At 59.5% G+C, this 15,162-nt stretch overlaps 2 protein-coding genes across 2 annotated transcripts; one reads left to right on the top strand and one right to left on the bottom strand.

The window, feature by feature from the left end:
• The first annotated feature begins 318 nt into the window (after positions 1 to 318).
• On the top strand, positions 319 to 10,767 carry MAMDC4 (MAM domain containing 4). Its single transcript, XM_042835795.1, is given in 31 exon segments — positions 319 to 389; positions 857 to 1,003; positions 1,005 to 1,312; positions 1,975 to 2,088; positions 2,176 to 2,349; positions 2,520 to 2,645; positions 2,857 to 3,002; positions 3,080 to 3,164; positions 3,389 to 3,511; positions 3,731 to 3,877; positions 3,983 to 4,068; positions 4,341 to 4,499; positions 5,079 to 5,163; positions 5,291 to 5,440; positions 5,555 to 5,668; positions 5,863 to 5,994; positions 6,093 to 6,223; positions 6,293 to 6,398; positions 6,593 to 6,709; positions 6,935 to 7,069; positions 7,167 to 7,297; positions 7,389 to 7,599; positions 7,761 to 7,898; positions 8,023 to 8,144; positions 8,270 to 8,360; positions 8,476 to 8,622; positions 8,954 to 9,088; positions 9,319 to 9,446; positions 9,521 to 9,635; positions 9,721 to 9,896; positions 10,478 to 10,767. Coding segments are annotated over 31 exon segments (4,098 nt in total). The 3' UTR covers positions 10,526 to 10,767.
• Positions 10,768 to 11,883: 1,116 nt separating this feature from the next.
• EDF1 (endothelial differentiation related factor 1) lies at positions 11,884 to 14,949 on the bottom strand. Its single transcript, XM_042835815.1, has 5 exons — positions 14,853 to 14,949; positions 14,619 to 14,670; positions 13,720 to 13,880; positions 13,033 to 13,126; positions 11,884 to 12,475 (listed from the first exon to the last, which is right to left on the bottom strand). Exons 1-5 carry the CDS (start codon positions 14,928 to 14,930, stop codon positions 12,414 to 12,416), a joined length of 447 nt encoding a protein of 148 aa, XP_042691749.1. The 5' UTR covers positions 14,931 to 14,949; the 3' UTR covers positions 11,884 to 12,413.
• Positions 14,950 to 15,162: the final 213 nt, after the last annotated feature.

A 15,162-nucleotide genomic window follows, 5' to 3' on the forward strand; every position in this document is an offset into this window, starting at 1 on the left:
GAGCTGGGAGACAACTGCAAGAGAGGGATGGGTCCCCGTTGCCTGACAAAGGGGAGGGCAAAGTGTGTGCTCAGTCTTCTCGGGCAGAAGGAGCAGATCAGTGACAGTAGCCTGCAGAATGTGTGTCTTCATCTTCTGCCCCCAGCCACTGGGAAACCACAGAGCTTCCAGGGAGCATGGGCAAATTGATCACACCTCAGTCCTCCTTGAATTTAACCCTCTGGACAGCTAGTACTTGCTTCTCTGCCTTGGTATTTCCCAGTTCGCTCTCCAGGGGAACTTTCTGCTTACACTTCCATGGTGAGGGAGATATTGGGAATGAGAGGCTGGGTGAAGGAGCAGAGGAAGCTGCGGAAGTTTGGGTGTCAGGAGAGCTCAGAGTGCTGCAGGTCAGGCTGGCTGTGTAGGTTGCTCCACTGCTGCCTCCTATGAGGGCAGGGAAGTTACTTGACATGGACAAGAGTGGTTTGGGCTGGAAGGGATGTTAAAGATCACTGTTCTGACTCCCTGCTGTGGGCTGGGCGCAGCTCAGGCTGCCCAGGGCCCCATCCACCCTTGTCTTGGGCACCTCCAGGGATGGGGCACCCACAGCTTCTCTGGGCCTCAGTGCCAGGGCCTCACCACTGAAGAAGTGAAGAATTCCTCACATCCTAAATCTCTCTTTCAGTATAGAGCACTTACCCTTTGTCCTGTCACTACACTCCCTGATAAAGTGTCCCCTGAGGCAGCATCTTGTCACCTTCACTGGGGAGGGATCGAACTACCCCAAGGAGAGACAAGGCACAGAGCTTGTGTCTGCAAGCAAGGAAGTCGTCTAACAGAGAGAGCATTGCAGCATAGTGCCCTGGTAAAGCAGCTGCTTCCTGGTATCTGGAGTCCCATTCCCTGAATCCAAACAGACATCAGGCATCAAACTCGGGAAAGAGAGAAGTGTTGTGGATCTGTGGGAAAAGCCCCACAGGGAATGCTCTGTAGTGTGGCTTGGTGCCCCCTGGATGGCAATGGGGTGCCCCAGATGGAGTGACTCCTCTGTGGGAGGGCACAGGGTTCCTCATCTCCACGTGTCCCCTCTCACACTCAGGAATTGGGCCCCATCTTTTACTACGCCTGTTGCAATCGCACTGCGCAGCAGCACAGATAACAGAGGGGCTGAAGTCCAGAAAGGAGCAGGTCCTGGGGAGCAGATTCCAGCCTGGGGCTTGTGGCATGGCTTCTCCCAGCTGCTGCCTCTCCCGACTCTTTTCTGCTCTCCTCGCATCCCTTCTGCCTGTGATGTCAGGGCTCACACTCCTCCTGGCCCTGCTGCTGCTGGGTGAGTTGATGCTGTGCTGGGCCAGTGCCTCGGGTTGTGCTGGGGGTGAGAGGGGCTGTAGTTCTACAGGGCCCACCCATGCCAACCCCACTGGGGGCTTGCTGCACCTCGCAGCTCTGTGGAAGCTTTCCCAACTTGGGGGGCAGAAACACCCCCCCCACCAGGTCTCTCCTCATGTAGACACAAGGGGGATTCCCTGGAAGCACCAGGGACAGTCCCAGTCAGGCTGTGCAACATTGATGGCTTTGCTCAGCATGGGCAGGAAATGCCCAAACTTTCCCAGCTCTCTCCTAGATGGTGGCTGGGGCCTGGACTAGGAGTGTGATTTAATGGGGTGACAGCAGCAGGGTTGGTGCCGCTGCCCTGGTGGTCTCTGGTGCTGAGTGCTGGTAGTGGGAGATGCCAATCCATGAGGGCAGGGGGGAGCAGGACCCCAGGCCAGCAGGATTTGGCCTCACTGCAGGCTCTACCATGGCTACCAGCCTATTGGCAGAGGTGGAGGTCCTATCCAAGGGATGATGCTGCTGAGAGCCCAGTGCTCTCCCACGCAGGGTCCCAAATGGGGTTGCACAGCTGCATGGATGCATGTGCCCTCTGTTACCCATGGTGGCCCCTTGCCCAGCACCTCCATGGGGTTTTCAGCCCCTTCCTCTCTCTGGCAGCCGGGTCCATCCCCTCCAGCAGGGCTGCTGCTGTCAACAGCTGTGGCAGCATGGCTGAGCAGCTCTGCGACTTCGTGTGCCACTGCGGTGACTGCTCCGACGAGAACCAGTGCGGTGAGTGCCGTGAGAGGGTGATGGAGCGCGGGCACCACGGCTCCCCAGGCTGACCCAGCTGTGCCCTGATCCCTTCCCTTACCCCAGGGTACCTGGGGATCTCGGCTGTGCTCGGCTCCCCCTTCACCTGTGATTTCGAGGATGATGACTGTGGCTGGCAGGATGTGAGCACCTCCACCTACAGATGGGTGCGGGGCCGGGCCAGCCTGGACTCATGGGGCACAGGGCCGCACTCAGACCACACTGTGGGCACGGACCGGGGTAAGCAGAGGCTGCAGCGTGGGCTCTCACTCCTCTGGTCCAGGGTGCTTTGGGAGCACTGGATCTCCTGTCCTGGCAGGCTGCCGGGGCAAAGCCTGCAGGAGCAGTGCTGGCCGCAGTGCCGGTGCTGCTCCATGGGTGCGGCCCCCGCTCTGCTCTGCCCTCCTCAGGGTGGTTCATGGTCACGATGTCCCCGCCGGCAAAGGCCACAGCCACCGCCTGGCTCCAGTCACCAGTCATGCAGGAGGCGACTGCCACGTGCGAGATCTGGGCTTCGTACCACCTCTCAGGAAGTGGTGAGTGCACCCAGGATCCTGCAGTGGGTACCGGGGCAAGGAGGCGACCATGGGGGCAATGGGGAGGGACAGAACACCTCAAGATAGGTCTCCGCCATCTCGCTCACCTCTTCGTGCCCAATACATGGAGGTGGCAGGACCTAAGTGTCCCCAGCCCAAGTCACCCCATAGCACAGGCCCATTTCAGTGGCCACCTGTGAGCTCTCTGCAGGGCTCAGCGAGACTGCGTGCCCGCTGTTGCGCCTGGCTGTGGCATTTGGGAACACAGTGGTGGAGCTGTGGCGGAGCCCCGAGAACAGGGCTGAGGGCTGGCACCAGCTGGTGGCGTACCCTGGCCGGATCAAGGGGCAGTTCCAGGTGAGATGGGGATGCTGGGCTGCACCGGGAGCTGAGGCTGTCGGGGAGGCTCACCCAGCCCTCACCTCTCTCTGCAGCTCACCTTCGCCCTGACACAGCCGCCCACGTGTGGGGCAGTGCTGGCACTCGATGACATTGTCTTCAGGAACTGCGGCTTGCCGGGTGAGTGCTGTGGCTGCTGGGATGGTGCTGGGACCCCGGGGAGGTGGTTGGCCTTGGTGTTCTGTGCAAGCTCTCCCACTGCCCGTGATGCCCTGGGGTCAACTGTCCTGGCCAGGACACGTAGTGGGCAGAGAGAGTCCATCCCTTGGGTGTGGGGAGCAGCCTGGGGGACAGAGCGGGGAGCCCGGCACAGAGCGGTGCTGACGCTGTGTCCCACGGCCCAGCGGCTGGGCAGCAGACCTGCGGGGCAGAGGAGAGCAACTGCAGCAGAGGATCCTGCCTGGCCCTGGACCGCTTCTGTGATGGCACCGATGACTGCGGGGACGGCTCTGATGAAGAGCAGTGCCGTGAGCATCTCCAGCCCTGGGGCTGGGGGAGGCAGATGGGCAGAGGGCCTGAGCCCATGACACCATGGGTTGGCATGTGGATGGCATGAGTTATCCCAGCTCTGTCCCAGAGCTGCAGGGACAAAACCACCCACCAGGTTTTGCACCGCCTATTGCGCAGCCCCTTGCCTGGAGAGGGCTGGCCTTCGTCCGTGTGTCACTGCTCTCACTGTCCCACAGAACTCTTCACCTTCTGCTCCTTCGAGGAAGATCTTTGCAGCTGGGAAGTAGAGGCTGGGCTGCCGGCATGGGGGAGGAACACAAGCATGGACCTGGGGACCACCTCTGGTGTTCCCACTCGGGATCACAGCAACAACAGCGCTACAGGTGTGTGCTGGCAGTGGGTCCCCCATGCCTCCCACCATCCTTCTTCCTTCTGCCTTTCTGACCGCGTGCCCAGTCCTGCTCAGAGCCATCTTGGTGTCTCCTCAGGCTATTTCCTCCACACCATCACTGGAGGTGACAGCAGCGTGGCCAGGCTGAGCAGCCCCACTTTCCAGGCCACCAACTCCTGCTCTGTGAGTCACTACGGGCACTTGTGTGCGGGGCAGGGGACAGCAGCCTCACGGGAATGGTGGTGGTGAGGGACAGGATCCCCATTTGCAGGGACCCCTGCATGGGGTCAGGGCTGCCATGGCTCTTTGCCTGGGGAGGACGATGGGTCTAGGGTGGTTGGTGGCATCTCCAGTACCTGGTGGGAGCACTGAGCTTCTCCAGCCCCACAAGTGCCCCATGGGGTGTGAGGACTTTGTGCCCCTGCTCAGCCCTCACTGCCACCACCCGGCCCCAGCTCGTGTTGTACTGCCATCTCCACGGCTCAGCCACCAGCAGCCTCAGCATCTCCTATGTGATCAACTCCACCGAGTACCTGGTGAGAGAGAGAACAGGGGACACAGGCAGCTGTTGGGTCCGTGAGCGAGTGGACTTCAATTTGACAGAGAGCTTCAAGGTGGGCTGGGACTGTGCTGGGTGGTTGGGGTACCCACGGCCCCTCTCAAACTGGGGACCTGGCAGGGGCACTGCCCTGGCCCCAAAGCCTTGCCCCTACAGCAGCCTCCACCAGCACTGCCCCAAGACAAAGGGCTCCCCCACGCCATGTCTCTGGTCTGTGCACCCCCAGTGTGCTCTCATGGGACCAGTGGTAATGGTTGGGCTGGGAACCAGAGGCCAGGGCTGAGCCTCCTGATGCGTCCCCACATCCCTTATTTACAAATCTGCCCAGAGCCCAAAAACCACCCTGCTGGAGTGGGGAGCAGTCCTCACACGCACCATGTCACCCCACAACTTCCCCCAGCCCATCTGCCCTCCCCTATGGCCACCCACCTGCCCAACACCTCCCAGCTGTGGGGGCACCCATATTGGCACCCCAGCAGCACCCAGTGGCACGCTGGGCAGCTGCAGGATGTGGGACATGCACAAGGGAAGAACCACTACCCCAAACCCACTGCTTGCAGCCGCAGCATCACCCTAACCCCACACAGACCCTTCCCCAGGGGTGTGTTGACCACCACCGCTGCGCTTCCTGCAGGTGCTGATCACAGGGGAGGCAGGCAGCGGGGGCACCGTGGCTGTGGATGACCTGATCCTGTCTCCAGGCTGTGTGCAGCAGCAGGGTGAGCTGGGGTGGGGAGCACGTGGTGGGGCTGCGGCTGGAAGGGCAGTGCTAGGGCGATGCCTGGAGCCAGGCTCAGCCTCACACCCTGCCAGTGCCACACTCTAGTCCGGTGCTTTTGCCATCAGAGCCAGCTCCCATGGAACTGCCGGACCGGCCCCGTGCCAGCCCCTGCACGGCCGAGGAATTCTCCTGCGATGATGGGGGCTGTGTCAGTGCCGAGCTGGCCTGTGACTTCGCCAAGGCGTGTGCTGATGGCTCAGATGAGAACAACTGTGGTGAGAGCCAGCAGTGCATGTGGGGCACCCAGCTCACCCTGCCTGCAGCCCTCGCAGTGCCGGGGGGTCCTGGAAGCACCGTGGCGTGGTTGTGCTGAGCTATGAGTGTTGCAGGAACGACCACCTTCGAGGAAGGGGCCGGGGGTTGGCACGACACCAGCGTGGGCCAGCTGCGCTGGGCTGTGCAGAGGGTCACCGAGCCCACAGCCACTGCCCTTGTGGGAACAGGTGAGGCCATTCCACTACACAGACAATGCTCCCTGGTCCCCAGGACTACAGGAGGCCGGGAGGCGCAGAGCCTGCTCCTGCTTGGGTGGAAGGATGCCCTCATGGGAGGGATAGAGGTGATGGGAACAGGGTGCTTCTCCTGGGGGTGCTGTGCGGGGCTCTGCCCCCACCTCTCAGGCTGTTTCCTCGCCCAGGAGCTTTCTTGGCCCTTCAGAGAGGAGAAGGACAAATGGTGGCTCCCGCCAAGGTCCGCACACCTCTGCTGGGTCCCTCCGGCCTGGCCTGCGCCATGGAGATGAGCTACATCCTGCACAGTGGCCCCCAAGGTATCTCTGCCTGGCCGAGCCCTGCCAGCCCTGTGGCTGCAGGCTGGGTGGTGCTGGGCAGTGCTGCCCTTGTCCCCAGCACCGTCTCTTATGCTCAGGTTTCCTTGCTGTTGCTGTCACGGAGCACTCCACGGGCATGACGCACCTGGCCTGGCATACGCGGGGGGACAGCAGCACAACCTGGGAGCACGTCCATGTCCCACTCGGGGAGAGGACCCGGCCCTTCCAGGTATTGCCAAGGGATGGCCTGGCTGGGTGCAGGGCCGTGGCCCCCAGGGCTCACCACCACCACCCGCAGGTCGAGCTGCTGGGGATGGCGGAGCTGCAGGACACAGTGGAAATCGCCATCGACAACGTGACGTTTGTGCAGTGCGACCCTGCCACGGTGCCCCTGGGGGCTGCAGGTGTGTGGGGACACATGGGTGTCCTGAGCTGCAGGGGCTGCCGGGTGCCCTCAGTGTCCCCAGCCCTGCAGCTGGGCTCTGGGCCGGGCTGAGCACACCTCCTGTCCCCAGCACTCACTGCTGCCTGGAGCAGGTGGCAGGGAGATGCGCCGGGTGCCTTATCTGCACTGCCCTCACCACCTCGCTCTGGGCAGAACTGTCCTGCAACTTCGAGGTGGACCTGTGTGGCTGGTACCAGGACCGGGGCAGCGACTTCCAGTGGATCCGCAGCACAGGAAAGGGGCAGGGCTCTGACCACACCACCGGATCGGGTAAGGGCCTGGCTCCTCTCATGACATCCTGGGCAGCTGGAGTGGCCCTGCTGCTCCAGTCCCCAGGGTTGGATGTGCCTTGTGTGTTGTGGCAGCCCTGGGAGCGAGGGGAGTAAGCTCAGCTGAGCAGCACGGGGGCACTCAGTCCATGCATTGGGAACGTGGTAGTGAGAGGATGGGTGAGTGCAGCTCGGTGAGTGCAGCTCGGTTGTTCCCACTGATCAGGATACTTCCTTGCTGCGGACCCCTCGGCACCGTGGAGCCGTGGGCAGCGCGCACAGCTCACCACCTACAGCCAGGAGCCAGCTGCTGCCCCGCGCTGCCTCACCTTCTGGTACCGCCTGGCTGGCCCGCAGATCGGTATGCAGCCCTCTGTCCTCACCAGCACGCACCAGGCTCTGTGGTGCCACATTGAGGCCGGATGCAACACCGGCTCCCACCTCTGCCCTCCTTTCAGGCACTCTGAGCCTCAAGCTGCAGCTGCAGGGAGCGGAGGAGACGGTGCTGTGGACCCAGCGGGGCAGCCAGGGCAGCGTGTGGCACCGCGGGCTGGCGACGCTCCCTGCCACGGGGCAGCAGCACTACCAGGTGAGGGCAAGGGGTGTGAGGTGGCATGGGGCTGTGCTGGGCCGGGGGGCACAGACCAGGCTGCTCTGAAGCCGCTGTCTCCCGGAGGCAGCTGGCCTTCGAGGCGCTGCGGGACGGCTTTGTGGGTGACATGGCGCTGGACGACGTGACGCTGACGGCGGGAGCCTGCGGGGCCGAGCTCTCCTGCTCCTTTGAGGCGGGCGCCTGCGGGCTGGCGGGCAGTGGGCAGTGGTGGTGGCAGAGCGGCGGCACCGGCGTCACCATTGGCCCTGTGGCTGACCACACCACTGGTGATACCACAGGTACTGGGGCTGGGGCTCGGGGCACACTGCTGTCTGCCCTCCCCGTGTGGCTGCAGCTGTCAGCCCACGGCCCCAGCCACGTGGGGGCTGCCCACGCAGATCAGTGCCCCCGGGAGAGCCAGGCATGGGGCAGTCACAGCACGGGGCTTCTTTATCGCCAGGACATTATATGGTGGTGAACACCAGCAAGCACTCGCTGCCCACGGGGCACGTGGCCACACTCAGCTCTGCGCTGTACCAGCGCTCTTTGCCTGCCCAGTGCCTGGCTTTCTGGTACCAGCTGAGTGATGCAGACCCAGGTGAGCTCTGCGTGCTCCGAGCCATGTCCCCCACTCAGCACAGGTTGGGTGCCATGGGCTGAGTGCTCCCTTGTGCCATGGACATGCAGTGTGGTGCCATTCAGCATCTCCTTGCCCCGGGCAGGGACTCTCCGCGTCCTCGTGGAGGAGAATGGTGAGCAGAGGAAGCTGTTCAGCATCAGTGCGATGGAGGGTGATACCTGGCACCGTGGGCACGTCACTGTTCAGGCAGACACAGATTGGAAGGTGAGGAAGGTCCCAGGCAGCTCCCGGTGGGATGGAGGCTGCAGGAGGGGCCATGCTGACAGTGGGTAAAATGGGTGTCCCCCCTACAATTCGTGGCTGCCAGCCTCAGCGTGCCCTCCCCGCAGGTGGTGTTTGAGGCAGTGGGAGCTGGGAATGAGCACAGCTACATGGCACTGGATGACTTGCACGTGTCAGATGGAGCCTGCCCTGAGCCAGGTGGAAGCATGCGTGCTGGGCACCCCATGGGGACACATGGGCACAGGGATGGGGACAGCCCTTCATCCACCACCAGCACCAAGCAGAGCGTGTCTTAACCCCTGTTTCCCCCCAGCATCCTGTGACTTTGAGTGGGACACGTGTGGCTGGAGCAGCCCTTCAGATGAGCGCCTGCATGGCTTCGCCTGGGGCTGGAAGAGTGGGGTCCCCCTGGCCAAGTACCCCGGCCCCGAGCAGGACCACACCCTGGGCACAGAGGATGGTAGGGGACCCTCAGGGTGACCTGGTGTGGTTTGGGGGAAGCAACAGGAGCTGTGGAGGGATGGGATTACCAGTGAACGTTCCCTCCACTGCGGATGGAGTGGAGGCCTAAAAGGGCTGGGATGCAGATCACCAGCTCTGTCCTGGCTCCAGGCATGGGCTGGTACATAAGGGACAGACCTCACGAGGGCTGTTGCCCCCCAGTCAGCAGCACAGCCCTGCACGCGCTATGTCAGCTGGCTGTACGGTGGCCCACAGCCTGTGCCCAAAGGCAGTGAGAAGCAGGAGGGCTGTGGGGCAGGGGCCATCCTGCATGCCACCCTGTCCTCCAGGTCACTACGTGCACTTCGACACCCGTGTGCTGGGCGCTGGGGGCACCACTGCCCGGCTGGAGAGCCAGCACCTCCCCGCCACCACTGCTGGCTGCCTGCACTTCTGGTACCACATGGACATCCCGGAGCACCTCTGTGAGAGCATTGCCAGGGGGTGGGCAAGGGAGGGTGCTGCCCCTGGGGAGGGGGCTTTAGCCTATAGTGGGAGCCAGGGGACGGCTGGGGGCCGTGTGGGGGCAGCCTGGCACAGCTCTTGCAGGGCAGTGGGGTTCTGCCAAGCACTGCAGTCCCACAGAGGGCCTGGGCTGCTCCTGTGGGCTCCGAGCTGCTGCTGATACAGGGACAGCTGTCACCCTATGCTGCAGCTGGCGGGGAGCTGCAGGTGAAGCTGCAGAGTGTGACGGGGCAGCGCACAGCATGGAGCGTGGCAGGGCAGAGGAGCCAAGGCTGGCAAGGCAGCACGGTGCCTTTGGAGAGTTCCAGTGAGTTCCAGGTGAGCGGGTGCCCTCCCAGGACGCTGGGTGCCATCCCTGCACACCGAGCCCAGCATCGCACCTTCCCAAGCAGATTGTCTTTGAGATCACCTCACGGATGTGGCCAATGGAGGGGACCGTGGCACTGGATGATATCGAGTACAGTGCCACTGGAGGCTGTGACTCCAACACAGAGGCGCCAGGGAAAGGTGTGGGTCATCCCCAACAACAGTAACACAAATTCTTTGTGATTGTGGTCCCCGCAAACCTGGCAGCATCTTTCTTCCTCTGCAGTGAAGTCTTCCCGTGGCTTTGTGGCAGAAGTGGTGCTTGGCCTGCTGCTGGCTGCCATCGTGCTGGCACTGGCGGCGGTTGGTTGCCGGTACTGGCTGAAGAGGAGAGCGCAGGGGAGCGGGATGGCCGTGGAGAGCAACACTCCTCAGGGCTTCGACAACATCACTTTTCGAGATGTAAGCAGCAGCTCTGGTGCTGGGGGATGTGCAGGACTCTCCTGTTGGCTCAGCTGCCCCCAGCAGCGCCATAACAATGCTTTCTAAAAGCTCAGCAAATCCCAGAAGGCATTCGGTGAGCCCACGGCCTGCCAACACGTCAGAGAGGGGCAAAGGGCTCTGCCCCTTATCTGAGCACTGGCAAATGAGTGACCCCAGGGCTGCGGGACTGAGCTGGATACTTTGCTGCTGTGATCAGGCATTTGTTCCAGAAACAGCTGAGGCTGCGCTCCTGCTCCCCACAGCCCCGCTGGGAGCGGGTCGTGCAAACATTGTTCCTTCTCCTCGAGCCAGCACCTCCAGACCTGCAGAGGCAGCTGAAACTACATTCAGTTTCCTTTGAGGAGATTGTGCCCCACAGCCCCCAGCAGAGCCACCACTTCCCACAGCTGTGCCGGGGCCAATCCCAAAGGATGCAGCCCTTCTGGCCTCGCAATGCAGCATGGCTGCTGGGCCCCCCATGCTGGCACAGGGGTCAGAACCTTACATTTTCTGTTGGACTATGCTTACTGCAACCAATTCACACTGACCTTTCTTTACAGGACAAGGTCATCATATCACAAGTGCCAAAAGAGCGGGATGAAGACTGAACTAAGCCAGCACCACCCTCCACCTCCTCGCCCCACGAGGTGTGCCCAGGGCAGAGCATCCCTCCCGCAGAACCTCGCACTCCATCCAGCTCACAGCTGCAGCCCCACAGCACGCTCACTGCCCCACATCTCACACGGCAGAGCAGCAGCCCTGGGGGCACAGTGCAGCCGTTTCCACCACTACCTCCCCACACGTGGGAACAGCACTGCTGTTTTTTACAACATGAACTTTCCACACCACATGGAGATGGCGTGATGTGTGCGTGCATTGACAGTCAGGGAGGGGGGCTTCTTGCAGAACTGCCATCCCAGATGAGCAGGGTCCTCCTGGCTGCCCACTGTCAGGTGGAAGGGTAAAGAGTGCCATCGTGCAGCCTCCAGGGTTTCCCAGTCCCAGGATTACGCTCCAGGAAGCAACCTAGGAGCTCCCAGGGCACAGGAGGTCCCGGGCAGCCAGGTAGGACTGGGGAGGGTGGAGGTGGTGGGGCAGGAAGCACCGTGCAGCACAGCTGCTGGCAGCCAACAGCCCAGCCGCACAGGACAGCCCACCCTTGTTTCAAGGACTCTTCAGACTTCACATTTCAGTTTCACTGGGAAATGAAAAGCTCTCTCAAGGCACAGGATGGGCTCAGGGCCACATCATTCACTGCTGCAGCCAGGCCCTGGCACACTCTTAAGCCCGGGATCACTCCTTTTTTCCCCACAGCTCTAAAAGCAATTTCATCCCCTTGCCCTTGGCAAGCCTGCCATCTAACTACAACAGCAGACAAACTCGTTCAGCCTCTAGGGAGGCAAACGTCTGCAAGGAGGCAAGCCTGCTCTCCTAAAACTCCCAGTGCTTGGCTGAAGGGAACACGGCATGCCACTGTTGTGGTTTGCAGCAGAAGCCTGCGTTTCCTCTCGTCCTGCTGCAGACAACTCTCCCTTCAGCTCTTTTCCACTTAGGACATGCCACAGAGTCCCATCAAGCACAGGTATTAAAGCTCCACCCCTGCTCCCACTCTGGCAGTGCACAACAGGAAGGTTAACAAGGACATAAGGAGGGCTTTGGCTTCACATGAACGCCCCATTACCTCTGCATCAGCCTTGATTTGTGCAATGCCAGAGACTCCACTCAGCTCTGCACAAGATAAAAACAGTATTGATTTCATCTCTGGGCTGTAAGCCAAAGCTGCAGTGCTAATAGGCAGGGGAAGAAGCAGAGCAGTGAAGATGCTGTGACAACACCAGCTGTTACCCTGCACGCTTCAGGTGGATCCGTAATGCTCCCAGAAGAGCCAGGGTGCTAAGAGCACCAGTAACATCCAACCACAAACATTTACAGCCAGCTGGTAAACACGAAGCAACCACCTGAAGGGTGCAACTGAAGGGTATCAAACTTTATTATAGATCTCTTTAAAACAGGCTGGAAGGAACAAAAATGTCATTGCAATGCAGTGACTTAGTCATCATTTCAAATGCGGACACTGATCAAACCCCAACTCTCCCAAGTTACTTATAATACATCCCACCCTTCCCCAAAACTGCTCCAATCAAATGATCACATTTCAGACAACCCCAAGTGTCTTAACATGAGCTGCTTCTAAACACCAAGACGTACATGTTTTCTGGCAAATTAGATGCAGTATTTTTTTTGGAGGGGGAGTGGGAAGAGGGAAGAGGTTTAGTTCATCAATCTCTGAAAAGGAGGAAGGAAAAAACAAAATCAGGACAATCGCTTCTTTAAGGTTGCCTTTTTTTACAGCAGGTACAGATTCTGCAGATTTCCCCCCCAAAGCAAGTCTGAAACCCTCTTGTTCAGCTTGGCAATACGAAGAGAGATTCCGGTGGCTAAGGAGAACCAGCCAGACGAGATCAGTCTGAGCAAACTGATTTCGAGGCTTTGTTGTCACTTCCCTTTGGGGCCAGTTTCGAGGGGTTTTCCAATATCCTTCCCACGCAGTTTAAGGCCTGCAGTAAGACAGAGGAGACAACCATCAGCTGTGGTGCACTCGATCATTCACAGCTTTAAAATCTTTGCTACAAAGGAAGAGAGTGTCCAGAAAAGAAGGCAAGGAAATAAAATTCATATTTCAGCTCACAGGAGCATGAGAAGTTACCAGAAAGGCTCCGGTTTGCTCATGTATTGACTGTGTTTCTAAAAAATGGTATCTGAACAGGAGCAGCAGAGCAACATCAACACTAGAGGATGCAAGATACTCTCCTGAGTTAACATGAGACCTTCAAGCACCACAGCATATAATGAATTTTTAGTGGGGCCATATACCATGTGTGGTATGTCCCAGGGGCTCATATCTGCACATAATATTGGAGAGCAAAGGGGAATAAGAGCTTTGCATTCTTGTTTCAGTCAGCAGATACAAGCTTTTTATCAGCACACAGCTTAATGACACCACAGCCTCAATAACCTCCAGTCAGGAGCAGGTGCTAACACGGAAGTATGAATAATTTAAAAGCACTGTTAGACACTGGAAGCACTGTTTGTGAAGCCTACTTTCTCAACTTACCAATGGCTCTTTCAATCTTGCCCATAACCTGGTTATTGGGGATTGCTCTTCCTGATTCGTAGTCAGCAATGACTTGTGGTTTTTCATTGATTTTCTAAAAAGAGATTAAATGCCTCAAACATTGGCTCCATACAAAGTAAACACTCAGAACCAAACTCCCAATACTCACACAGATAAGTAACAGCCTTAGGATAATTAGATTAGGATCAGAGGACACAGCACCTACTTCTAGGCTTGCAGTGCGGTCAGTCTATCACCTCCCTCCACAAACTGGGTGTCACAGTGACAGTGACACATCCTGGACAGACTTCTCTGAGCATCTCAGGAGCAAAACCACCAAGTACTAAAGCTCGTTAGTAAAGCAGTGAGCTTCTGAACACGGTATCAGGCACAGAGAGTAGACAAAAAACTCCCTGGTGCTCAGCCCATGGGAAGAGGAGCAGGGAGAAGCCTCCAGCTCATCGGCAGTGACACTGCCTGTGCTCTAAGCAGATGTTCAAAGGCTGCAGGAATGATCCCCTAAGTCTACACAACTAATTCTCCTGGAGATTAGACATCAGAGATGTTATGTTCACCAAACTTCATAGCACCCATGTGGAAACAGGAGATAAGTCTAACTTCAGCTGCTTCGAGGTGACTGTATTCATCTCCAGACTGTGAGAGCAGAGGCCAGAGGGCAATACTTACTGTGGCCAAGTCCTTCTGTGTCATGCCCTTGCTCTGCCGACCCTGCTGGATTACTTTGCCCACCTCTAGGGGAACTCTGTCATGGTGCAGCTCTTCTGTCTCTCGGTCGAGCTTGGCTGTGTTCTTTGTGATGAAGTGTTGTTTGTTTTGGCCTGCTGCCCCTATCATTCAAAGCAAGAACAAAAAAACACAAGAACAAACAAAACAAGGCTCAGAGCTGCACCAAGAGGAATCAAAACACTCAGCTGCCCAGGGAGCTTTCAAGGATTCATGCCAACGTAAGCAGTGACCTCAACAGTACCCTGCCTGCCGAAGGTCAGGGAATGTTATCTCACTCCTATTAAATGCTGACATCTAAACACAGTCATTCCAAGCCCTCCCTTTTCTTTACTGCAACATCTGAACGTCATTCCATATATGCAAATTTTTGCTACTACTTGGGGATTTTATGTTCTGATTTCATTCCATGCATGCATGTTTTTGCTACGGCACAGGGGGATTTAATATTTGAACTCAGGACTCATTCGCTTACTTACAGGGCCGCTTCCACCCAAGTTTCTGATGCTATTGAGAAGCAAGCAGTAACACTGCGCAGCTTTGCTGGAATCAGCAGGTTCAGAAGTATGCTGCTTGCCTTGTTACTTAAGCAGAACACCGTGGTCAGTTTGAATCCCTAACGTCAGAGTCTGACGCTCAGCGCCGGGCCGTCCCTGCCGCGTGTGCCTTTACAGCAGCGCGGAGAACAGCTTCACGATTCGCACCAGCCGGGAAACGGGGCATTTTAAAGAGCTGCCCCACGTAAGGCGGCGCAGCCACGGGACTTCTCCAGCGTGCGCGATCAGCAGGAGGCACGGCCGCCGCCCGCCCATCTCGGGGATCCCGGGCCGCGCCGTACTCACACTTCTTGGAGGTCTCCACGTCCTCGCCCCGCCGCTGCGCCGCCAGCACCGCCTGCGGGAGCGAAGGGCCGTGCTCAGCCGTCGCCGCTCGGGAGCCGCCCGCGGGCAGCCGAGGCCCGGCCCGGCCCCGCCCCGGCCCTTGCATCAGCCGAGCCGCGGCGCCCCCCGGGCCTCGACCGCGCTTCCCTCCGCGCCTCAGCCCCGGCCGGGCCGCCCCGCCGCCGCCCCGCTGACCTGCTTGGACTTGGCCTGGGCCGCGCTGGGGCCCTTCTTGCGCAGCACCGTCACCGTGTCCCAGTCGCTCTCCGCCATGACGCCGCCGCCGCTCGCCCCGCCCCTGCCTCGGTGCCGCGCCCGCCGCTCCGGCAGCGCCGCCCGCTGATTGGGAGCGGGACGGGCCCTGCCGCCCTCCCACCGGCCGCCTCGCTCTTCGATAGGTTTGTGCTCACGCCCGTCAGGGAAGGCGACCTCTCCGGAGCGGGGGGCGGGACTAGGGGCTCCTTGCTGGACTTTGGCACAACGAGAAATTCCTTGGCAGGTGTGA

This window comes from Centrocercus urophasianus, unplaced genomic scaffold (genome assembly GCF_019232065.1).
Source record: "Centrocercus urophasianus isolate 14NV4802_14NV808 unplaced genomic scaffold, USGS_Curo_1.0 seq_55, whole genome shotgun sequence".
In the NCBI taxonomy this organism is placed as follows: domain Eukaryota; kingdom Metazoa; phylum Chordata; class Aves; order Galliformes; family Phasianidae; genus Centrocercus; species Centrocercus urophasianus.